Source organism: Oryzias melastigma, linkage group LG16 (genome assembly GCF_002922805.2).
Source record: "Oryzias melastigma strain HK-1 linkage group LG16, ASM292280v2, whole genome shotgun sequence".
Lineage (NCBI taxonomy): Eukaryota > Metazoa > Chordata > Actinopteri > Beloniformes > Adrianichthyidae > Oryzias > Oryzias melastigma.
The window spans coordinates 21,414,324-21,440,986 of NC_050527.1; the positions used below are offsets into that span (position 1 = coordinate 21,414,324).

At 38.9% G+C, this 26,663-nt stretch overlaps 1 protein-coding gene across 1 annotated transcript in view; it reads left to right on the forward strand.

Annotated features, from left to right (window-relative positions):
- LOC112143846 (furin-like protease kpc-1) overlaps positions 1–26,663 on the forward strand; it is a 216,519-nt gene that overhangs the window by 2,384 nt on the left and 187,472 nt on the right. Inside the window, exon 3 of the mRNA XM_024268057.1 lies at positions 17,039–17,131. Coding sequence (XP_024123825.1) covers positions 17,039–17,131 — 93 coding nt within the window. The remainder of the gene's footprint in view (positions 1–17,038; positions 17,132–26,663) is intronic.

Below are 26,663 nucleotides of genomic sequence, written 5' to 3' on the forward strand. Positions count from 1 at the left end.
AAATGTGAATAGTGACTTCCAGTTTTATGGATTTAGAACAGCAAAGCTGACAGCTGAACGCTGCTTAACACATTTTTACATTAATAATAAAAAGTAACCTTACCAATTTTAACAGAAAAATGTACAATATTTATTTTATGAATGTCCTGCCGAACTGTATGTTTATTTCCTGTCTTAGATCGTTCATAAATCTAAATACAAATGTGAATAATCCTTAAATATTTGAGGTTCTATTAAAAATATCGACCTTTCATTTGAGCAGATATTATTCTAATGGGTTCTTTTTTGCTTGATGTTATTCACGTGTGTTTTTAGTGTGTTCAGCACGAAAACTGATGGAAATTCATGTTGGACAGACGTAATAGGTGCAGCCAAGATGTTTGTTGGCTGTGCGTGTTATAACTGCACCCAAGGCTAAATATAATTGTTGTAATAATAGGTATATTTTGTTTTTGGGGTATTTTAAGGGCTAATTGTAAAAATAGGAATGTCTATCAAGTGGGACAGCCAATATTTTAAGTGCTATAAAATCGCATATTTTCAACTTTCAAAATAAGAGCGGCTGAGACAAAAGTTCAGCTCTGGCCGTACGCATTTAGAAAATTAGCGCGAATAATCATTCCCTTATATGCATTTTTGATGGTCACAAATTATTTTTATCCATGTTTACTTTTGTTATCCAGCAGGATCAGACACAGTTATGAGCAATAGCAAAGAGGAGTTACATCAGAAAATAACACAACGGTTATTAGTTTTTCTTTATTGTCAGATATGTTGAAATTGTCTGACTTTATCTCTGTTTTTAGGGATTTTGTGAACACAGAAATGTAACTTTAACTGGTCAGAATAGATCTTCTGCAGTTCTACGTCTCACCCCCATCCTGGAAAGCTAGCGTTAGCATTAGCATAAATGAGAAGAAGAAAATCTGAATTACCTTCATAATCAAACAAGCAGCATTCAATGAAGTTCCTGTAGCCTCCATCTAACTATGACTGAGAAATAATCCACGACTGGTTTAATATCTTCCATAGGATTGTGGGGAAGCAGCTGTGGAGCATTCTGCAGGAGGAATACTGACATTTGATCTAAAAGGCAAAATAAATACAACCAGGTGAAATTAATATTGTACAAATTTAAGCTACAATTGGTTTGGTTGCCTTTTATCATTCACGTTAAATTACTTTTAACACCGTTCAGTTGTCAGCTTCGCAGTACTAAACACGTTAACCAGAAGTCACTTTTCATACTCGCCATTTTGTGTGACGACACATGAAAAAATAAAAATAAATTCTTGCATTTAGGTGTTTTGGTTGGTTATTTAGTGCAAGACTTCCAATCAATGCAGGTTATTGTTTCACTATGATCTATTGCTGGTGATAAAATGAGAAAGATGAATAACTAATGACTTTTAAACATAGAATTGGGCTCCTACTGTATATTCAAAAGAGTAAATACAAAGATTGAAGTTTCAAAACTGTATAATAGGGATATTACAGTGAGAAAATACACATTTAGTGAATTTAATATACCAAAAAAGGTTTTTACCACACATTTAAAACATTACATTTTAATTATTGTTAGACATGAGGTCCATTTTGACAGTATTGATCACAGTTGGTGGGCGTGTCCTCTGGCCTGGCGTGAGAGTCTGCAGCATTTCCTCATGGGGAATGAGGACGCACGCTCTCAGCAACCTTGGCCCCGATGCCTCCACTGCCGCCGCCTCCATCATGAATAAAACATGTCTTTGACCTTTATCAGGAGTGTGTTGGACAGTCCACCCCCGTCTCTTCTTCCTCTCCACCCTTCTCTCGCTCTCATTGTCCCTCATGTATGCACACAGGAACCTGTGCTGTTTCCTCCATGATTTTCTGCCTTTTTGTGCTCCTTTCAGTCCCTTGATGCCGTCTCCTAAAGACCAAAACAATTGAAAATACATTTCTCTAAAAATAGAGCTGTTTGTGTAGTTGAATGCAGCCATACATGTTCATAGGTGGAATAAATGTGTGGTTGTAGAAAGAACAGAAGGATGTAGCTTTTACCTCATGGACACAAGTCATCCTGTATTTGTCAGACAAAACTTAAACTGGATTTTATGGAAATGAAAAACAGTTTAATTTTTTTGTACCAGTATAGTAGTAATACCGTTAAAGTACCATTCTCTTTATGACTTATATTAGTGACTGAGGTGGGATTTTGACTGTTGCACAATGGTGCTTCATTGCATTGATCTCTGGTTAATGCCTCAGCATCCCAGTTAGATTGAGATGTACAGCATCTTAAGCGTCACTTTCTAGCAAAATAAACTTTTGTGTTAATTTTTTGGTATTTTGTGTTTGACCCAAACATGCTCTCTGAAGCTTGTAGAGTCTGACATCTCCAGGCTTGGGCGGTGGGACTTTATCTATACAGAGCTGAGTAGTTGCAGGAAAATCCTCATTTAATGTTTTTACTGTGGAACATGAGTTAAACATCAAATCTCAACAAGTATTTTTGTCTAGTTTCTAGTTTAAATATACTTTTCAGTAAAATGTAACAACTTCTTTTAACATAACGCCTTTTAAAAATCTTGCAGAGTCATTTGATCCCAAAATTCATCTTGTTAAAAGCAAAAGAAACTGATGCAAATTTTCCATTGAACTTTTGATTTTAGAAAACTGGACATTTTATTTGACTCCTATAGTGTGAATGCATTTAAAAGCAGGATGGAAATCATAAAATCAACATACGTGGATCAACACACATACGATTTCAGACAAATTCATCATAAAATGTGTAATTCTAGTTTCATTTAAAGTGATTTTGCCGCATAAATAAGAAAATTTAAACTGTTATATTCCTTAAAATATGATATATTTGAGGGGAAAATTGTATAAGTACACCTGTTTAAAAAATACAAAGAAATATAAAGCTGTTTTTTCACAATATTTCCAAATAAAATGTAAATATGATCCTTTTTAGCTAATTTTAAGTTTTATATCATCTTAAAACAGCAGGACATCACATTTATCTTAAGGAATCTTACTGAGACAAAATCTATTTGTTTCACGGGTAGATTTTTCACTTAAAACAAGGAAAAACATTATTTCCAGTGTGGTGATTAGTTCTAACATGTGAGTGACACTGCAGAGCCTCAAACTGTCCAAAGCTCCGTTTAACATATGATCACACTCTCACATCTGGCCACACTGGATGCACATATTTGATCTTTTCAAGGAATGTTATATATAAAATGAATTTTTGTTTTTTATCCTGACTTTTATGTATTCTTTTAAGCACCTTGGGAGCATCATAATGTTCAATAAAGGAAATGCTAATTTGACACTTGCTGATAATCCATTGATCAAGTATATTTAATTAACAGTAAATATCTGTGATTTATCTTTTTTGTTAAAATAAAATGATTAACATTATTATCATATACTCTATCAATAAAAAAAACATTTTAACAAATATTACAATTTTTCTGCTTGCTTTTCTTTCTTATTTAAGGATTCAAATATATTCAGAATGTTCTATAATTTTTTTTGGACCATTTGGATTTTTTCTAATTGTTTATCACCAGAGATTTACGGTTTACACTAAGTATGTAGGCCTGTATCTGGCTAACGCGTCCATGGCAGTGACATATTTAGAGATTAGCTTCACAGGCCTTGCTTTCATAGTCCCCTCAGGTCCAATCTGCTGACTGGATTCTTTTGCCCGCTGTCGCCAGAGGCTGATGCTAAATGTCAGAGGCACTATATCGCCTTTGTTAAGTCAAACCCATTTTAATTGTGTCACCTGTGATTTGCGCCTGGCGTGCAGTAAATGCCGTCTATCAAAAGGAAGCAGAAGCTTCAAATTTGATGTGATATATGGTTGAGTTGTAATGAAAAGTCTGAGAAAGAACAGTGCCTGCTTGGGAGGATTGTGACGCGTGTTCCTGCGCTAATGCTACATGAGAGAGATGGGAATCAAACGCGTCCATGCTGGCACTCAACATATTGTTGGGTCTCTTTGATTTACTGTACGGCATGGAGGAAAATGTCAGTGCGTGTCTCTGTTGTGCAGACTTGACATATCCATTTGGTAACTGTAAAATACAAACATCAAACTGATGGCTTTGCTGGGATGTTTTCCTGCAGCTTTTTCTGCAGACTCTGAAACCCTTTTCCCTCATAATAAACTTTTAATTCAACACCTTTTAACTGAAACCAATTATAACAGACCCCTTTCAAGGTGACGTCAGACAAAATGGCGACAGGGCCGTGAGCGGGATATGCAACTTCCGGTTAATGGATTTAGACCGGGAAACGAAAGAACTCAACGCTGCCTATTTTACAGAAATAATAAAGGTAACTTTACCAATTTCAGCAGAAAAATGTACAATATTTATTTTATAAATGTCCTGCCGAACTCTATTTTCATTTCCTGTCTTAGATCGTTCACAAATCTAAATACAAATTTGAAAAATCTTCCAATATTTGAGGTTTTATTCAAAATATCAACCTTTCATTTGAGGAGATATTATTCTAATGGGTTCTCTTTTGCTTGATGTTATTCACACGTCTTTTAAGTGCGTTCAGCACAAAAACTGATAGAAATTCATGTTGGCCACATGTAATACCTGCAGCAAAGATGCACATCGCTGCATTGAACCTAAGCATTTTAATTGCTTCCCAGGATAAATATACTTGTTGTTCTACAGGATATTTTAGGGGATGATTGTAAAAACAGGAATGTTTTGGTTCAGTGAAAATAATAAGAGCAGTTATCGAGCAATGTGTTTTCGACTTTCAAAATAAGAGCGGCCAAGTAAAAAAAAAAAAAAATCTCTGGGTGAATGTATTTTATAACCTTACATGGAAATAGTTGCGTCCATATTTTTGGCAACAGTTTTCAATAAATTTGATCATTTTTTACTTTTATTTTCCCACAGATCAGACAGAGTTATGAACAAAAACAAAGAGGAGCAATGTTAGATCCACGGCTGAACTAACAGCAGCTCACTGACCTCAGTAAAAAACATTAAAATAGAAATACGTTTGACTTTATTGTCAGACACGCTGGAATTGTCTGACTTTTGTTTACAAAGATTTTGTGAGAACGGACATTTAGACAACTCTTAACTGGTGAGAAAAGATCTTCTGCAGCTCCACGTCTCATAGCCAAAGCTAACGCTAGTACTAGCATTAGTACTGATGAAAAGAATAAAATCACAATTACTTTCATAACCAAACAAGCAGCATTCACTGAAGTACTTGTAGCCTTTGTCTAACTTTAACCAGGTTGTCAGAGAGAAATAATCTACGACTCGTTTAATATCATCCAGAGGAATTTGGGGAATCAGCTGAGCTGCTGTTCTGACTGCAGACAGGATTACTGACATTTGTACTTGGATTTATGAACGATCTAAGAAGGGAAAACGAATACAACCAGGTAGGACATTTTTAAAATGAATATTGTACAAATTTCAGTTACAATTGTTTATGTTACCTTTTATTGTTTATGTAAAATTGCTGTAAACAGCGTTCAGATTTCAGCTTTGCCGTTCTAAACAATATAAACCAGAGATACTGACCGGCGATGTGTGACGTCACGTGATATTTCACCTCCATCCACAGCTGCTGTTTGTTGTAAAGCAGTAGGAAAGGTAATGGCAGCGATCAGAGGGGCACACTCAACCCAGTCATGATCAAAAGTACAGGATTTACTGTTTTTTTCCATTTACGAACCGTATTAAAAGCAAATGTTTTTCACTGTTGTTCCAAATAAAATCTCAGCTTCACAAGGATTAAAATCCTGTCTATGCGGAGTCTTTGTTTTGAACTCTGACTTCAGGAAGTCCCTGGTCTCCAACCAATGGTGAAAGGCCTCCCCCTTCTCTCCGGTGAGGTGGAATACTGCCGGCAGATTACCATATCATTACCATATCATTAGCATATGATTACTGTGGCACAGCTTGGCTCGGTGTCTGTGTGTGTTATCGGCTCATCAGGAGATTCAAACCTCAATCCGCTCCGTGTTCCCTCCGCTCGCCTCACTTCCCTCTGTCTGTGTACTCAGAGTGTGCGAGTGAGGAAGATGTAATTGAGGTAGAGTGCTGGATTTACTGGCTAAATGAAATCACACAAACGTTTTGTGATCAGCCAGGTTCACTGTTCGGAGAGCTCTTTTTCTGAAGCTCTGGAGCAATGGAACTGCTTTCTAATTTAGTTTCAACTATCTGCTAAGCTAAGTCGAGCCTTTCCTTTGGCTGTATTACTCCAGGCTGCTGTGTTATCCCCGGTGTGTGTCTGTATGTGTGTTTGCTTGGCAAAAGAAAAAGGGCTGACCTGCCATCATCTTTTACCTCACCCCTTCTTCACTTATTTCTGTACTGTAGGGCACTCAGGGGTGCCAAAAGGGACAGCAATCCTCTAATGGTCAGGAGCGAGGGCCCATTCCATTAGTCAGGGGGCCCAGAGTTCATTCCTGCTCCTCGGTGTGCGGAGGGTGGAGGGAGCGAAATGGAAGCAGGTGTTGGCCGGGGGCAACACAGAGGGCAACTCTGCACCAGCTGCATGCTGGGAAATGCAGCACTTTTTTTTTTCCTCCCTCGTCTCCTCTGCTCTACCAGTTTCTATTTCCTCACGCATCCACTTGACTTATGCAGCAAGCACACACGCATCCACACAAACACCTGCCCCCCCCCCTTTCACCTGCTTTTGTGCATGATTTGATTCATTCCAGCTTTTCTCCATTTTCCTTATCTTTTTCTCTCTCAACGTCACACACTCATTCATGCCTATCTTTCATTTTCTCCTTGCTTACGGCCCACCTCTCCCCTCACTTCATCTTCACAAATACCTCTCTCTCATTTGTAAATGGAGAGAAGAGTGGACGGTGGAAGGTGTGTTGAGCATGTGGTTTCCCTCCCAGGTGGGAAACTCTGGTGGGACGCGAGGGTAGAGTATAGTTGGAAAAAAGGAAGTGGAGGTGGAGGAGAGTAGAAATTATGCTACCACTCCCTCTCCTTCTCTGTGGGCCCAGATGATGTATGGCTGCAAAGGCCACATGTTGGCCGTGTGATGGATTAGAGCACTTTGTCGGAAAATTACTGCAAGCGCCTCAGCACATTGGAGTCTAGCCTTTAATAAAACTCTCTTCAATATTGAAATGGGCAGAGAGGGGGAAATACGGAGAAATGATGAGGTTCAAAGACAACAGCGGACGCACAAGAAACAGAACAAACGGTTCACGCTGTTCACGAGTGTGATCCAAGAGGAACGCCTGCAGATCGGATTTTTTATTTAACCTTTATTTAACCAGGTGGGAACCCCTTGAGATCAAGATCTCTTTTACAAGGGTGACCTGGCCAAGTGGTCAGCAGCACACGTTCCAAAAATAAAGTTACAGTATAAGAAAAAATAAAATAAGTAGTGAAATTGGAATATGTACTATATAAGATTTAAAGCTTAGGTGTAACAAAGTGACAAGGCAGGGTAATAAATCTAAACAGACATATGGATGGTGCAAAAGTTGAACAGCATTACATTGTAAAGAGAGCAGTAGCTATACAGTGCAATTAAATTACAAAAGAAGTTAGACACAAGAGTTTAGAATTATGGAGTTCTTGTCTGTGCTTAACAGAATAGAGCAGAATGATCTAAAGCATGAGTGTCAAACTCAGTCACACAAGGGGCCAAAATCCAAAACACACCTTAGGTCGCGGGCCGAACAGGATAAACATTTATTGAACACTCTAAGACAAAATTTTTAAAACTGTACCTTTTTAAACATAATTACGAGCTATATATATATCGTTACCTGCAATAATGCTGGTGTGAATGCTGCAAGCTGAATTTGGCCGCGGAAGATGCTAGTGCTGATAGCTGTAGAAGGTGAAATTGATAGCTAAAAACACTGAAGCTGATAGCCAGCTAAAATATTAGCTAAAGGCCAAATTAGCCTTAAAAAAACAAACAAAAAAACTAAATTAGCCAAAGCAGCTAGTATGTAGCTGAAATGTTAGCCAAACTCCGAAACAGCCTAAAAAACTGGAAAAAAGCCAAATTAACCAAAACAGCTAGTGTGTAAATATTAGCCTAACTCCAAAACAGCCAAAAAAACTTAAAAAGAAAAACCTAAATTATCCAAAACTGCTAGCGTGTACCTGAAAAATTAGCTAAACTCCAAAACAGCCTAACAAAATCTTAGTAAATGCCAAAATAGTCCAAGGAGCTTACAGAATGCAAATTTTTTAAACTTCAAAAACGTAACTTTTTTAACATTATTATGAATAATAAAAATGGAGGAATATTATTCCAAAATAAATCAACTTAAACCTTAAATAACTTTCAGTATTTTACTCTCCATAAAAATATTTTTTGTCGAAGTTATACGAGTTAGAAATGAGCGCAAGATAACATCGGGCCATTAATAATAGTAAAATAAAATGATCTGGAGGGCCGGATTGAATTACCCAGAGGGCCGGATCTGACACCCGGGCCTTGACTTTGACAGATGATCTAAATGAAGTCAGTTCAGACAATTTTAGACGAGTTTTGTTTTAAACCTCTTCTAAGGGAGAATTTTTATCTCTATATTCTACACATCACTAATGAAGCATTTAACCCTTCAAAACTGGAGCTCCAGCGTTTCTGTTCTTTGATATGCTGTAACTTTTCAACGTAATTCCAGCAGATTCAGAAGGAAAAAGGCGAGTTGTCAAGCTTTTGTGTTTAAGTGTCACTGGTGACGCCTTAGATGTTCAAAGGTTAAAGTACTTTAACACAAATGCAACAGAAAAATCTCAGGTCTTATTAAAGGATTCAAAGGGATTCAATGGATTCAAAGGATTTATATTGTCAGACCAGTGGACAAATTAATGTCACTGGCAGAGATTGGAACTCAGGTCCCGGGGAAAAATATAAACAAACAAATGAACAAATAAATAAAGTAAACATAAAGAACACTACAGTCACACAGAGTTCAGCAGCCTGACAGCTTCAGGGAAGAAGCTGTTTCGGAGCCTGGTGGTTCTGGATCTAATGCTCCTCAGCCTCCTGCCTGATGGGAGTGGTTGGAACAGACCATGTGCCGGGTGGGTGGGGTCTTTGATTATGTTTAGACCTCTCCTCCTGCATCTTGCGATGTAGAGGTCGGTGGTGGTTGGCAGCTCTCCCCCCACAGTTCTCTGGGCGGCTTTTACCACACGCTGCAGAGCTTTCCTCTCAGCGATGGTGCAGCTGCCGTGCCACACGGTGATGCAGGTGCAGAGGACGCTCTCCACAGCAGCATGGTAGAAGCTCATCAGGGCTGAGCCTCCAAGTCCAGCCCGCCGCAGCTTCCTGAGGAAGTACAGGCGCTGGTATGCCTTCTTGACCAGCTGGGAAGTGTTGGTGCTCCAGGAAAGGTCCTCGCTGATCTGCACACCCAGATACTTATAGCTGGAGACAAGCTCCACTGGGGCTCCATCGATGTGAAGGGGTGGGGTGGGGCGTCTGCTCTTCCTGAAATCCACCACCATCTCCTTGGTCTTCTTCACGTTGATGCAGAGGTTGTTCTCTCTGCACCATTGCACCAACATCTCCACCTCCTCTCAGTCTCATCGTTGTTGCTGATGTGTCCCACTACCGCTGTGTTGTCTGCAAACTTGACTATATGGCAACTGGAGTGTCTCACCGAGCAGTCATATGTCAGCAGAGTAAACAGGAGGGGGCTCAGCACACAGCCCTGGGGTGTGCCAGTGCTCAGGGTGAGGGTATGGGAGATGGTGTTGTGGATCCTGACAGTCTGTTGTCTATTTGTCAGGAAATCCAGAACCCAGTTCCCTAGTGTGGGGCTCAGGCCAAGGGTAGAGAGTTTCTGCAGCAGGGTCTGTGGGATGATGGTGTTGAAGGCCGAGGAGAAATCCAGGAAGAGCAGGCGGATGTAGGTGTTCCTGCCCTCCAGGTGCTGAAGGGCTGTGTGGTCCACAGATGAGATGGCATCATCAGTGGAGCGGTTATTAATGGTAGTTTTTCCAATACAACTATCAAGTCAACCAATTTTGAGTATTATATAGTAGGAAAACTTTATATTTACAAGTTGTATTTTATTTTATTACGCTTCAAATGTATTGGCAGCTTTGTAAACTGTTCAATAAATCAATATTTAAAACTGATTTTCAATCATGCTATTCATATTTTTTATATTTGTTGTTGTTGATGTCTCCAGTTCTAATGCAAATGATGGTTTAATATCCATTTAACATCTACTAATATCCATGTTTTTTTCCTGCCTGATGGCCTGTTCAACCAATTACTCCCCATCATTACATTTCCTGCCAATACTGTACCCAACAAGGCTTAACTGTTCACCCATTTAGCCCTTAGCATACCCCTCCACCATGCTGCCACCTCCCCTTCTCTGTTTCCTGCTTCTCCATCGTCGAGCCTGTGGAGTCCACAGCCCCTGTAGGGCTGTTAGTGAACACACCAGCTGCTGCTCTCTCCATAGGGTGGACCGCCTCATGCCGCTCTCACACTCTGCCTCAATGACTCTTGATGTCTGTGTTTGTTTTTGTTTACCCTTCGTACTTTAACCATTCCTCCCTCCCTCCCTGCAGTTTTTCTCCGCTTTTTCCTGGTGGTCTGATGGAGGCTGAATTGGTTTGCAGGCTTTAACCTGATGCTACAAAATAGTGGGACAAGTCCAATCCCCAACTCCAGAGTCATCTGCATTAATGAAAGACAATAGCTTTGCTCTTTACAGGAAACTTGCATTTTTGGGTCATCGTCAGTACAGTTTATCATTTCAAACATTCCAGAAAAGTTGGGAGCTATTTTAAAAATACAAATACAATTTAAACTAAATGTTAAGTGATACAAACCAATGTTTCAGTGAACAATGCCAGGCAACACAACAAAACGAATATCTAGACATTCAGAGAAAGTGGAGAAATGTCTGTATAGGGTCAAGGTTAAAGATCTTTAATGGCCGACTGCAGACATCAGCCCTGCTGGTTTAATCATAGATTAATTAACTGAAGAATATTGTCAATAAAACAACCTGTAGATGCTAGCCAAAGGTCTGTGATGAAAAAAATGTCACAGTCACTCTTCTTGCGCCGTCATGTGGGTTGAGAATGGACTGTTTCAAGGTGGAACTGTGCTCCATGGTCAGGCCACATTTGGGGTTTTTTTTGCTAATTATGGACTCTGTGTCCTTCAGGGGACTTTCCAGTATGTATTCAGTATAACTGACCAGAGGGGGAGTCAGTGCTCTGTCTCCCCCTCTGGTCACTGGCAGGAGCCATCTCCAGAGTACTGACTGCACTACATTTCCCAGAATCCCCAGCGCACAGTTCCGGGATGCCACTCAGCTGACTCTCATTTGCCAATCACCCACAGGATACTTAAGCACTGCTCAGAGACTCAATCAGTGCAAAGTATTGTTTGTGCCACCCTGCTTACATTACTGAGCATTTCTATCTGGACCTGATTTTCTGTTTCTGACCCTGCTTCATCTCTGATTACCTGCCGCCTGCCCTGACCCTAGCCTGGACTCTGACAATTGTAGTCTCTTTTCTGATTACCCGATGCTCGTGACTGACCTCTGCCTGTCTGACTCTGATTTAGCTTTGGACTTTTAGCTGTGCTTAGTTCCTGTCTGAACTAATAAACCTGCTGCACATGGAACCAGCTTTCTGCTTGTGACAATAACCCGTTCATCCCTGGATTTATTTCAAATAATATAAAAAACTATATTCTTAAAGTTTTGTAATAAAATAGTTAAGAATATTTAAATAATCTTGACATAATGTTTTTATTATCATTAATTAGTGTCAATAAATCGGAAATATGTGGGGATGTGAAATGGAAGTTACATTTAAACTAATTTTGTGCACACAAGTGTAAAACTGTTTTTTTTTTTTAACTCTTTTATCTGATTTGTCGGTAATATAATATATGTGATTTAAAATTTAAGTATGTCAAATTTTCTGTTTAAAAAAATAGTCTAATTTTCTGGAATTTTGGCTCCAAAATAAAACCTAAACTAACTGAAACACGTTAATTTTTGGCAGACAGAACCTGAGAGAGACAGAAGAACATATAGCTGAAATGATCTTGTGACATAATTCATTTTTACTTACATAGGGAAACAAAAAACATAACTGGTATGATGACAGGTCAGGTCAGGAATATAGTAACTCAGTATCTCTGGTCTTTTTGTCAATTTCAATGATGTTTTTACTTCTTTCTCTCCACTGAGCTCTGTTCCTGTTACCCGTTCCTCTGGACAGAGACATCCTCACAGAAAACAACTGCCTGCTGATTGCTTTGAGGATTCTGACTGAACCAAAGCAGGGAAGCTGCTGCTCCTGAAATCAAAGCAATGAGCTGGAATAGACCTGAGCTGAGCTCAGCTGAGAAGCATAGTGTGGTCTCCTCACTGAAAATTACTCCTTTTTCATCTATTTAGCCATTAAGAACCTCTTGAAAGTACTTTGAAGGATAAATATTCTTGTTGCAGAAGGTTACTCACTGATGTAATTTGAGTTTTTTGATTTTTTTTTCCAGCAAAGATTCCCTTCAAGAGTTTCTCAGGTTGAAATGGTTTTGGGAAATGTACAAAATTCATTAGATCTCAGGAAAGGTTTTAAAAATGCCCTCATTTTTATTTTTTAGATGTTTCAACTTAAAAAAAAGTGTATATTTTTTGGGTTTTATATCACAAATTATTTACAAACATAAAAAACCAACAGTAATTTTCATAATTTACTAATTTCAATCAAAAAACAGAGCATAAAACAATCACCCCAGCCAGCAAGGCCAAGTGGGCCTTATATGGTGTAAAAATGCAGAAAATGTCATCCCCAAATGGATTTGTCCACAGTTTCTGTGGTGACCCACCTGTGTTTACAGACATTGACTCAAGTAGACACTCGGTGGGTAGGCTCACTATGCTCTCCAGCCGCCTGATGGACAGCAGAGCTCGCTACAGCGGGGCTTGCTAGCTCAATACAGCGGAACTTGTTAGCTTAAAACAGCAGAGTTTTTTAGCTTGATACAGAGGAGCTCGCTAGCATGCTACAGCGGAGCTTGCTAGCTCAATACAGCGAAGCTTGCTAGTTTGCTACAGCAGAGCTCGCTAACTTGCTACAGAGGAGCTCGCTAGCTTGCTACAGAGGAGCTCGCTAGCTTGCTATGGCAGAGCTCGCTAGCTCAATACAGCAGAGTTTGCTAACTCAATACAGCAGAGCTTTCTAGCATGCTACAGAGGAGCTCGCTAGATGTAGATTGGTAGCATGCTGCAGTGGAGCTCACTAGCTTGCAACAAGAAGACCTCACTAGACTCATGGACATTACATCAGGGTCCAAAGGTCTTTGCCTTCTTTTAAAGTCAAGTCGTTTAAATTGTTTAGTAACAAAGTTTTTTTTTTTTAATTGACAAAGTCAAGTTGTTTACATTGTTCATACTGTAAATAAAAAAGCTTTAAAAAGATAAAAAAAAAAAAAAAAAAGAGAAGAGCTCTCTTGTCCAGCGTAGCGAGCTAACCTACTAAGTCCCTACTTACGTCAATGTGGGCATACACAGATGAGGCCACCACAGAAACTGTGGACAAACCCAATCAGGGCCCACATTTTCTACCACTTTTAAACCATATGGGGCCCACTTGGCTTTGCTGGCTGGGACAGGTGATGTGATTTTGTTTTTTTGTTTTAGAATCGATTATTATAAGCTGTTTATTTACTGTTTTTTAAAGCAGCAACTTCAAGTTTGGATATTCTTGGAATACCACTTTGTTTAAAATCTCTGGAAACCACACAAACACCTTTGCAAACAAACAGAGGGATGCTAATCACTTAACCCTTTAACATCTGAGGCGTCGCCGGTGACGCTTAACCACAAAACTCTTTAACATACTGCAACTTTTCAACCGTTAAGACAAAATTACAGTAAATCAACGAACATAAAAACACTGGAGCTCTGGAGTTGAAGGGTTAAAAGGAGTTTACATCCCAAAGACTTGCAATAGCTAACATTTTAAAGTTAGTGCATGAAATCCAGTGTTATGAAGATATGTTGCATTAAAAACTGAATTAATGTTTATTAGCATCAATGCTCCTGCAGGAGCAACCTGTGAGATTCAGTCTGTGAGGAGATCCTCATCTAAGCCAAAGCTTACTTAGTTCACTGTGCAGTTATTTAGGCGTGCGGCGTCTCGGCGTGTGAGGCTGCGTTTGAGCGCGCTCATGATTAGTGTTCTCAGTGACCGGCTAGTGGATCGGCTTGATTTGTCCAACAGAGCTGTGTGTCAGGCAGGCTCAGCGTCGGCACAGGAGAACATGAGTGAAGGAGCGGATAATTGATAGTGACAAGGCGCTCCCAGCCTTAATTGCTGCTGGTGAATTAGATTACCTTTTCAAAGTGCCTTCATTAGCAGAGGGAGAGCCATTCCAATGGTCCCCTGATTGGCCTCATATTGTTTTGCTGTGAACCTGCACTGGCTCTGCACAGGAATGTGTGTGTGCGTGTGGAGGTGTGTTTGTGTTTGTTTGCAGCTGACTTGAAATTGCTCTGATTCTTATTTATGGTTGTGCTGTCTCGTTGTGTGGACGTCTTGTGTGTGTGTTAGTCAATCAGAGTTAGTCATGTAACGTTGACCCTTTTGAGGCTCATCAGCAACACATTCAAACATGCTTGTTTTGTTTTATTCTGAACAAGAAATATTAATCAAGCCAAGAAATACTGTTAATGCTTACATCAAAACTTTAGAAGATAGTTTTGCACAAACCTTTTGATTGCCAGATTTATAGTTATCATTTTGCAGAACATAGCTCATTAGACTCCAGTCAAACAGACCAAAAAGCAGACAACAATTTGTAAAATAAAAATACATCTATCTGTAAGCACAGAACGAAGTGGGTATTCTAGTTCCTCTTTGATTCCACAGATTCATCTTTGTCTCAACTCTACAGAACTAAGATTATGATGAATTACTGCAAAAAGAAACTGCTGTTTGTGGCTCATCCCTGCCAAAATATATAGTTGTGGTCAAAAGATCAGAACCACGGAGAGTTCTGTGTAGCAACCGACAGAACAGTTAGTTCTGTTTGTGCAGTTTTGTACAAAAACTGTACTCAGAGTAAGACGTGCTGTATGTGCACATTTAAACCTGTGCCACAGTCAGCTGACTTTAAAAACTTAAAGTCCCCAATGACATTTTTTTTTATTTAAATGAAAAAAAATGTTCCCAGTAGTGTCTTAATTATAATTATGAAGTTTTTAACCAAAATCCAACAACCTAAATAACTTAAAAAGCCATTTTTCATGTTGATCTGAAGTCTCTGTTTCCAAAATCTCCTCTGAGGGGGCGTGGCTTTTGGAGCTGGAACTAAAAAAACTAAAAAAACAGGATTTTCATCAGAGGGGGACTTTAAGGTTTTAATAAAACTGTGACATTTTTAAAAGCTTTTATCTTCTTTTTGAGTTGGAAACTTGATGCTTGTGATAGAAGATCTGGTGTTCTGGGGTTTGGGTACTTTTTGGAATATGTACTTTCACCTTCCATTTAACAAATACAGAATACCTCAATAGTGCTGTTTTAGATAACATATTTTGTCACCTCACTATTGCTAAATTTATGAGTATTTGAAACTGAGAGGTAGTGAAGGGATCGATGTTATGATCCTGAAACATGTTTTTTTTAATTTTGAATCTCAAAACTTAAACTCAGTTTAACTTAAACTGTTCTTCACGTTCATTCCTGCTTCCTGTTTCAGGTGTTTGTTATTTCCTGTTCTGCCTATGCAGTCTTTTCGTCTGCATAACCCCCCTAAAAAACCCACTCCTCTAAAAACACACAGACATCCCATCTCTGTCTTCTGCTTCATTCCCTCCCCAGCCAGCCTGCTGCCCCCTGCTGAGTTAAATGGAGTGTGCTGGTGCCGGGGGAGCCGGGTGTGCTCAGTTCAGCTCAGCTCAGCTCAGCTGGGCTGCCGGTGTTATAAACTGGGTGTGTGATTATTGTCAGAGCCAGACTCCTCCACCCAGGATGTCTGCACTTATGGGTACTATGTCATCGGGTACAGCCAGCCGTGGAAGGAGGGATGAGAGAGAGCAGAAGGAAGGACTGGAAAGGGGGTGGAGCGCAGGAAGGGAATTAATGTTGGGAGGGAAAGAAAGGTAAAGGAGATGAGGGAGAGAGATGAGCCAGCCGTAGAGGAGCGGATCATCAAAGAAAAGCAAAAGCCAAGCTGAGCGGGGAAAGATGGATGTACATTTACAGCCGCAGACAAAGACGAGGAAGAAACAGAGAGGGTGACATAAAGATGGAGAGGCAGAAGAATAAAGAAAAATAGAAAGAAAGAAAGAAAGGCAACAGGGAAATCAGCTCTGGAAAGGAGCAAAAGAAGCACACACAGGAAGGGTGAAAAGAGAAAAATCCAAGGAAAGAAATTAGAGGGAAATTTTTCAAGCAAGTGCTGTGATTGTTTTCACTCCCCCCCCTCTGCCGCGCTCTAAATGGTCGGGATGTGGCCTGTATCTGCTGGCAAGAAGGAACTCAATTTGGGACAATTTACTCGGCGGTCTCAGCCCTGATGCACCTCAGGGACAGAGAATAGAGAGAATGAAAGTGAAGGAAGATAGAATCAGTAAGACACACACAGACACACAACATGCTCCTGGCACACAATTGCTGCCGAGTAGATTTCACTTAGTTAGTTCTAACTCTCCCAGGCGTTCAATACGATTGAGTTTATAGGGCTTGGAAATGAAAAGCCTCGGATAAGGTTAGATAAACTCTGTGCTATTTGATTTCATCCCACCTCTCTCAGAAAAACCCACACAAGACAGATGGCCGTGGGGGACACGATGAAATCGGGCAGTCCAAAGGGTCATGTGGGTGATTAAAGCGGGAGATGCTATGTGTTTTAACCCTCTCTCTGTATCCACGAATAGAATTTTTTTCCCCCAATTTTTTTTTTTTTTTTTTTTTAATGACCTGAAGTTTAGAGGTCATGGAGTTATTAAACAAAAAGCAGATGTTGCCTCTAGTGAGTTTTTGTGTTTCCCTGTGTGCAGGTTGGCAGCATTAAAGGTCTTTACACCCTGAAAGACAGCAGGGGGCGCCCAAACAGAACCTGCTTTGAGGACGGCCTGGCTGCTGCAGTGGGGGTAAGTGTTTTGAACTGGTCCAATAATTAGAGTAAAGGCTTTTTTAAGCTGGAAATAATCTTCCAAATGTGAGGAAGGGAGGAGGTGAGTGGGGCTCTGACTTGTACTGTCTGTGTAACACAGCGGGAAATAGATTTGTAACTAAGGCAAATCAGAGTGTTCAGCTACTTAGGCATGACTGCTTGATACATTTTAACGTGGCCGTGTCATGGGGAATTCACACTCTGGCATCAGTTCTGATTTTACCCAGCGTGTGTATGCAAATGCAGTTCATTTGGCTGATGTTGCTGTTTTAATCAGGTTTAGTGTTGATTAGTGAGAAGGATGCAAAAAAAAAAAAAAGCCGTGTGGCGAGTCATGGTTGAAAGTTGTCATTTATGTCCCTGTTCCAAACGCCGTCTTGTTATCCTTCAACGCACCTTTCTGCATCACCCTTTGAGTTCAGGATGCTGTTGCCAGGGCAACAGTCCCCCAAAGAGACATCCCACCCCGACTGGGGTTGAAGGAGGTATAGGACCAGCCCCGTCGTCACTAGAGCAGGGTACGCTGGACCGCTTCCCCGTCTGAAAGCTTCTCCATGAGGCTCACAGTCCACCTTCACTCACACATTCCACATGCTGAAAACTTTCTGATTTGGTGTTTTCCTCAGACTTATTCTCGTGCATGTGATTAATTGAGGTAATTTAGGTGTAATCTCCAGTGACTCCATGAATGGTTCATGATTTCATTAAACTGTAACTTTAATTACTTTTATACTTTCAGAACTTTACCAGAAAATTAATTTACACCTCTGAAATGTCCCGCATTTTGTAATGAGTTATACATTTAGTGGAATAATGCTCTTGGATAATGAGAATTTGCAAATGCAGACATTTGTTCTTTCTACCAGCCATCTTTTTATTTTGATCATTTGCTAGATTTTCATTTTTCTTTCTAAATTATAGCAGAAAAAATTCCAATTTAAGTTAAAGCATTTTCTTTTATTTGGAAAAAAAATCCTAAAAGCATTCACGACCAAGAAGTTAGAATGTGGATGTTTTAAATAAAGAGAATCTGCGGTGACATGTCAACATAAATCCAAAGTGAACCCAGAGACAACATCCACATACAACCAAACACAACACTTGGAAAAAATACAGTACACTAGTGCTAACACAAATGATTATTTTAATAGTCGACTAATTACCAATTATTTTTTCTGATTAGTCGACTAATCGGGTCATTCACAAACTGGATGTAAAGTACACATCTTAACTATCATTAGCTTTAGGCCATCTAGAAATTAGATAATGCTAATATGAATGCTATAAGCTGAATTTGGCCGCTAAAGATGCTAGTGCTGATAGCTGAAGATGCTGAAATTGATTGCTAAAAACACTGAAGCTGATAGGTGAAATAGCTGAGGCTAATAGCTGAAATCGCTGAAGCTGATAGCCAGCTAAAATATTAGCTATTTTCCAAATTAGCCTGAAAAACTGAAAAAAGGCTGAGCTTGCCAAAATAGCTAGCATGCAGCTGAAATATTAGCTAAACTCCAAATTAGTCTAAAAAACTGAAAAATCCCAAATAAGCCAAAATAGCTAGCATGTTGATGAAATATTAGTTAAACTTCAAATCAGCCTAAAAAACAAAAAAAAGTCTAAACTAGCCAAAATGGCTACCAGGCAGCTGTAATATTAGTTAAACTCCAAATTAGCCTAAAAAACAAAACAAAACAAAAAAAGCCTAAATTAGCCAAAATAGCTAGCATGAAGCAGAAATTTTAGCTGAACCTAAAAAACCTTAATAAATGCCAAAATAGTCCAAAAAGCTAGCTGAACATCATTATAACTTTCAACTTTACTACACTCTGACTCTATATAATATAAAGTAACGACTAATCGACAAATAATTAGTCGTCGACTATCTTAATAGTCAATTAGTCGACTAATTGTGGCAGCCCTACTGTACACCAATTTAACAAAACCACAACTCAGTGATCTTTTTGTTCTGCCTTAATTTTCCTTTTAAAGTTAGATGTTTTTTAGGCCCCACAGGAACCTCAATACGTTATTTATTGCCAATACAAAATTCTTGTTATTCATCAATATTTTTCAATCTAGTGGAGAGGTTTGCTCTTGGAAAGCATGCAAACTTCAAAAAGAAAGTCCAAGCCAGGGTTGGAACCAGAATCAAAGATACTAACTACTAATTTATCTGTTTATTCTTAAATATGAATCCTAAAAGGAACAGCAGTAAAAGTGGCACACTCAGAATTTCAGTTTAATCTGAACATTTGTAAAACAAAAAAAAAAAAACACACAGACCCAAAAAACAAACAAAAAAGCAGTTTTACTTTTAAATGTAATACTAATTTGACAAAATGTTGAGACCTGGTTCCACAGTACTGACATATCTGGTGATGGACTCCAGTTCTGGTTTTTCAGAAACCTTTGGCTTTGCTTTACACAGAAACGATCATTCTAAAAAGCATTTCATAGACTTAATATTTCCATCCAAAAAAAAGCAAAAAACGTTTAACCCTACTGATGTAAAAAAATTTAATATTTAAACATTTCCTGCTCAATCATGAACCCAATGTAGAATCAGGAAAAGATGAAGTGAACTTATGTCCAAATTCCCATCCTGGTATTATAAACTATGTAGTGCAGGACTATCTAGGGCTCTGGATTTTAAAAGCAATTCAGACACCATTCTCACTCATTTTTTTTTTAAACAGCAGATATGACATCACTGATTTTACGAAGAGAAAATCAAATCAATACGAACATTTCACAACGTTTATTCATGAATCCACTGATGAAAACATGGATGGTTTATTAAAATATTACCGTTTAACACTTTTTTTCCCCCGCAAAAATAGTTCAAACGCTATGCATTCTGGTCTATATGTACTAATGGAGTGAGCAAGGATGCACACTGGTTTTTCGCAAAGGCTTCTGGGAAATTTCTTGGACTTGATTTTGTAATTGTAGATTCAGACCGCACTAGAAAATGGCAAACAGACTATATAGTCAGTAGTGAGGGAATTTAGACACAGCCTAGAGTTTTTTTTATATTAGGTGAAGCTGAGCTGAATGCAGCGTGGATTCAACCATGCTTCCAGTGGGCCACACAACACACACACAAAGGCTTCACACTGTGTTTAGTAGATCGGCATGTTGGCTTCTTTGCGTTTCCCTCCTTTTGTAGTAATTCAGAACAATAATACGCTTTTGTTTATGAGCTGAGCTTCAAATTTGTCAACAGACCAAAAGATCCTAATCAGAGAGATGTGATTCTCTGTTCAGTTTGTTTACATTCCACACAATCCACATTAGATTAAATGTTATCTTCCTTGTTCCATCACTCCTGTTGACATAATGAGCCGTTTTGTTACCTTGAAATATAAGTAGCTAGTATTGTTATGTTGTATTAAACTGCAGTAAGCGCTTTAAACTTTTTTTCGTGAAACAAATGCCCATAGTGCTCTGTCTTACTCTGATTCTGTAAATGAGGGGGGTCAAACTCAATCGCACAGGGGGCCAAAATCTAAAACACACTTTAGGTTGCGAGCCGAACAGGATAAACATTTATTTACCATTCTAAAACTATATTTTTAAACTTAAAAAAATAACTTTTTGACATAATGTGAACTAGATATAAAGCATTACCTGTGATAATTCTAGTGTGAATGCTGTAAGCTGAATTTGGCAGCTGAAGATGCTAATGCTGATACCTGAAAAAAACGCTGAAGCTGATAGCTGAAATTGCCTTGAGCTGATCTCTGAAAACGCTGAAGATCGTTCAACAAAAAACATTAGCTAAATGCCAAAAGAATAAATAAATAAATAAATAACCATAACAGCTAGTATGTAGCTGACAAAAACTTCGAAATAGCCTAAATAACTGAAAAAAGCCTAGATTAGCTAAAACAGTTAGGGTGTAAATATTAAGCCAACTCCATCCTAAACAGCCTAAAAAACAAGCAAAAAGTAAAAAATAAAAAGGCTAAATTAGTCAAAACAGCACACATGTAGCTGAAATATTAGCTTAACTCCAAAATGGCCTAAAAAAATCACAGTAAATACCAAAATAGTCCAAAAAGCTAGCAGAATATTATTATTTTTTTATTTGAAAACTGTAACTTTTTAACATAATTATGAATAAGAAAAAGGCAGGAATATTATTACAGAATAAATAAACTAAAACCTTAAATAACGTATTACTTTACATTACATAAAAATACATTTTGTCTAAATTATAAGTTATAAGTTAGAAATGATTGCAAGATAACATCAGGTCATTAATAACAATAAACTAAAATGATCTGAAGGGCCGGATAGAATTACCTGGAGGGCCGGATCTGGCCCCCGGGCCTTGACACATGTGCTGTAAATGAAACCAAAATCTAAATGATTGCAGTACGTCATTAACAGCTTGTTCTAATCCACAGAGACATTTCCTTGAAAGAACATCCTCTGTTGCAGATATAAAGACATGGCTGAGGTGCAATGACGCACTTTTTCAGATTTTTACCACATTCTTGTTGCCAGTACACACATTTAATCCACACATGCACACAGTTCAGTCCTCAGAGGAGGAGCTTGCCTTCCTCCTCATAATCCTGACTGATGCAGGCCTCCTTAAAGCAAGGAAAGATTCTGTAGTTGATTAATTAGATTGCTAATGATAAAATAATTGTAGAAAATCAGCTATGAATAATAAATATGGTCATATTTAGAGGAAAAGGATTTCACAATCTGTGATGATATTAGCAATTATCAAATTAACTTAGTTTTTTTTTATTTTCTTCCATTTCTCTTATGCCCTTGTGGAATATTGTCCTCTCTCTTCTTCACTCTTAAACCTCTAGTTTGCTTCTAAAACGTGTGTGTGACTGAACTCTGCATTGACCTTTTCCAAAATGTTTCAGGTACTCACCCCCTGCTGGCACCTGACATACACACACTGGCCCCTGCTGGTGTTTTCCTCCCATACACACATGAATCAAGCGCCTCCCTGCAGCATGTACACACCCTGTGATTAGATTTGTCTTTTCCTTCCTAAAGTGTGTGTAGTTAATCAAAGGCGCAGATGCAACTTATTGATGCAGCCACTTGAGCGAATAGCAGGCTGCTTTAAGTGGACAGATTAAGGAGAGAGTTTTGCTGAGTCCACCTGCCAATAAAAAACAAAAACTTTCTTATAACTCATTGATTTGTATAAAAAAAAAGAGAAAAAAATCAAAGCTGTTGTTAAGAGCAACCAGACTGTACAACTGTGATTTCAAGCTTAAGGACCCACTCCAATGAAAATTTCTGGTATGTTTTTAATAGGGCTAGGTATCGATTATAATTTCCAAAAATTATACAATTTGTTTCACAAGAGCCTGAATCGAGGAGGGCGTTTCAGTTTGGCCACTAGGTGGCGATCGCGCTATAACATTACACCTTATTCCAGAAGAAGAAGACAGTATGAGGTAAAAAACGAAGTTTTAGTCCACAAATGGTTACTTTAAAAATATTTCCTTCTAAGATTTTGGAAAATTCATCTTTGTAAAGATGTTCATTTTGTCATAAATGTATGTTTAGGTCAACCGAGGGTTAGCATTAGCCGTCCTATGGGAAATTCCATAAAACGTTAGCATCAAGCTAGCAGACTTTAGCTTTCTTTGCTAAATCGATCTATATTTTTCATGAATCGATTATTGATCAATTAAGCTCAAATTGATTAATTGATTTTATTAACCCAGCCCTAGTTTTTAACATGTTCTTGTAGCATTTTTCTGATTATAGAGGACAAAAATAAAGAAAATCAATCTGGAAATTGTATTTCTGAATATTTATATATTCAAATCATTGTGAATCAGGAGCAGATGAAAAAATGCTGTTTGAAAAAGAGCCTTTTTTTGATGTAGAAAATACTTTGCATCCACTTGCAGATAAATAGATCCATGAACGTCTATGTTTTCCTCATCTGAGCTTGAATCTGGATCAAACTGTAGCCCCAACCCTCATGCTTATTTTCTATACTGTTGTTGACTGCTTATTTCTGCTTGTCTTGCTGTGTATTATGTCTTGATTTTATGCTCTTTATTTTTATTTATTTTATTTATCTATTATTTAACCAGGAAAAAAATCCCATTGAGATCCACTGATCTCTTTTTCAAGTGAGTTCTGGTCAAGAGGCAAATATTACACTCACCCAGGACATGTCATAGAATTAAAATATACAAAAAAATAAATACCGTATCTTCCAGAGGATAAGTCGCAAAAGCAAAACATGTATAATCAAGAAGAAGAAAATCAAATATAAGTCGCTCTGGTGTATAAGTCACACAAATTCCCCAAGCCGAACGTAGCTAAAAAATAAATACAAACAAGAAAAATATCAAAGTTTTAGAGGAAAACAATCAGATTTTCTTTCATGTTTGTTTTGGGCGACACTTCTTCTGCTGCTGTCAAAAGCAAATACTTATACTAAGACACAGCGCCGTCTAGTGGTTGTAGAGGAAACAACTGCTGAAGGACAATCAGTGTTTACTGGGAAAATAACAAATATATGAACCTATTTATGAAAAAAAAAACAAAAAACAAAACACACATAAGTCATTCCTGGGTATGATTCGCACCCCTGGCTAAACTATGAAAAAAGATGCGAATTATTCTCAGGAAAATACCGTAAATATGATGAAGTAAAACAGTATAAGAAAAGTAATGCATTAAAACAGTTACAGGTTAGTGATTTCGTTTCCAGGTCTTTCAAAATAATGTGAAACGGAGGCAAAGTTGTTGAATTATTTTTTGCTGAAAGTTCCAGTCTGAAGGTGCTCTATGTTGAAAAGTCATTTTCATTTTTTCTGTTTGCACACTCGGGACAGACAGCAAGCAGACGCCCTGAGATCGGAGAGCATTAGGTCCATCAGATCTGCACTGCAGAGTATCTCAAATATGAAAGAAGTAGTCAGAGGAATCCGTTCTGCAGGAACCTGCTAAGAAAACAGTTTTTAACGGAGTCAGGCCCCATTGTTTTAATCCTGTCCTGTTTAATAAATGATTGGTTGATGTATTAATTGATATGATGATGGGAAGTGGGGGCGAGACGAACTCCTGCAGCTCTGCAGAAACTATGTCCTGAAAAGACATGTTTCTTTTATTCATTCATTCATCTTCCAGACCGCTTCTTCCCTTTCGGGGTCGCGGGATGTTTCTTTTATTTTTTTGCTAAAAACAGCATTAATAGAAAACAAAATAGATCAAAAGATGATCAGAGTGGGACTATAAAGTAGTCCTTTAAACGTATGAATTAATGGAAAAATACTTGCTTCTGAAACCAGCTCCTTGTGGTCACTTAAGGAACTTCTACATGTGGTATTTCTATGATTGAAACAGAAACAGAATGTTGGAGCAACCGTTTGTAATGTTTACTCAATCTCTGCTGATCAAAAGACCAGTCTCTGTTTATAAAGTGTGTTATTTTGCTAAACTGCTGCTGAATGTTTCTGGTTTATAGAGCTGAGTTTGCCTTTCACACCTAAATCATGCAGTGCATTAAGAATATGAATGTGTTTTAATCCTTCTCATCTACAGCAGCAGATGTGCCTCACAGGATTATTCTCAGTAAAATTGCTGTCTTCATTAATGACACGTCTTCCGTGACAGTTTGACAGTAAGCTAAAACTCCGAACGTGACCGCGGTAACTCGAATTATCCACTGTTCTGTCTTCTAATTAGAGTTTCTCTGCCATTTTTATTTACTTTGTGAACGTTTGGACATGCCTTCCCACTCACGTCTTTTCATTCTTCCGTCATCCGATCTTCTTCATAGGTATGAAACATTGTGTTTCTCTGGATATTTCCTCTCTAACTTATTAGAAGTGAGAAATATTGTTTCCTTTTCTTCAAAAATATAAATGTTCTCCACATTGTTTGGCGTGTGAAATCTTATCGCTCATCTCCAGCTTCATAGATGAGATTGTTATTATGTTAAAGGTGGGAAGCTTGAAAACATTTTTTCTTTCTCTTCAATACAGAAGAAATGACTTTACTCTTCGTTCTTCCTTTAGTGTTGAGTTGTTTGTGTTTTTTTTTCATTTTACACCATTTTTTCCCCCTTTTGCTTTAAGACTCCAGTCACATCCGCAATCCTGCGGCCCTATAAGGAGCTTTCACGCCTTTTGGTTTGCTTTAGATGTTTAATACCCCCTCTCTTTTGTGTCAGGGAGCCAGAGAGGCGTTAAGAAGCGCTGATAAACCCCACTTAGATCCCTTCCTGGCCCGTCACCCTGGCCTGCCGGGCCGCTTTAGCTGGGAACTGATCTGTGACGGCCTGCCACTCAAACTGAGCACTTCTGAAGGCTGACACAATGGAGTGAGCAACACACCAGAGGGCCTACGGGTGGATGGGGAGGGTGAGGCGAAGGAGGGAGAGAAGGCCAAAAGGTGCCCCAAAAGAAAGCTAGAGGGAGGGGGGTGTATCTGCTTGTTATCTGTTTCAGTTTTTTCTATTTTTCAGCCAGCCCTCTTCTTCACACCTTTTTCTGATTTTTTTTTAGCTAGTTGTTACACTCAACGCTTTTTTCCGTCCATTCTCTCTTGTGATCGGGGCTTTCAGTCGGGCAGATGAATGAAGAGACAGAAAGGGAGATAGAAATCAGCGGCGTGCAGAGTCACGTCTGCGTAATGCGTCCAGCCGGGGCCACGCCGACAAAGCATCACCAAGCACGGGGGTTTGATTGACAGCCAGAGGGCAGAGGGTGGATGTGGCGTTGGTGGGGTGGCCACTGCCACCACCACCGCCACCGCCATTGGGCTTCACTTTCCCGTGGGGCCGGGGGTGGGAACTGAAGCCCAAAATGTCAGCGCTGATATCTGTGGAGCCCGACTCGGCTATCGCACCTCTGCAGCTGCCTGGCATCCATCCGCTCATTCATTTGTGCGGAGACACTGGAGTGTCACGTGAACGCACAAAAAGACTCACACAACCTTCGCACACACACACACATCATTCATCGATGGATTTAACCCTTTAATACTGGAGCTCTAGTGTCTATGTTCTTTGATTTACTGTAATTTTCCGACTGTTAACGCGATCAATGTCATTCCAGACATTGGAATGACGTTGATCATGTTAATGGTTGAAAAGTTACACTACATTAAAGTTTTTGTGTTTGAGCGTCACCGGCGACGCATCAGGTGTTAAATTAGGGCTGGGCAATATATCGATATTAATTCGAATTTGTTGTTTCAGACCAGAGGTCAGGACCCTGCGGCTCCAGAACCACATGTGGCTCTTTTATCTCTCCATGGTGGCTCTCTGGGTGAAGAAAAATAAAATAGCAATAAAAAAAAAAAGGAGATTAGCTATTATTTTAGCAACATGCTAACATTTTTGGCTAATTTGTTATCTTATGGAGTTTTTAGGCTCATTTCGAGTTTAGCTTCTATTTTAGCAACAGGTTAACATTTTTGACTAATTTAGTCTACTGAGAAATTGTATGCTAATTTGGGCTTTAGCTAATAATTTAGCAACAAACTGATGTTTTTGGCTA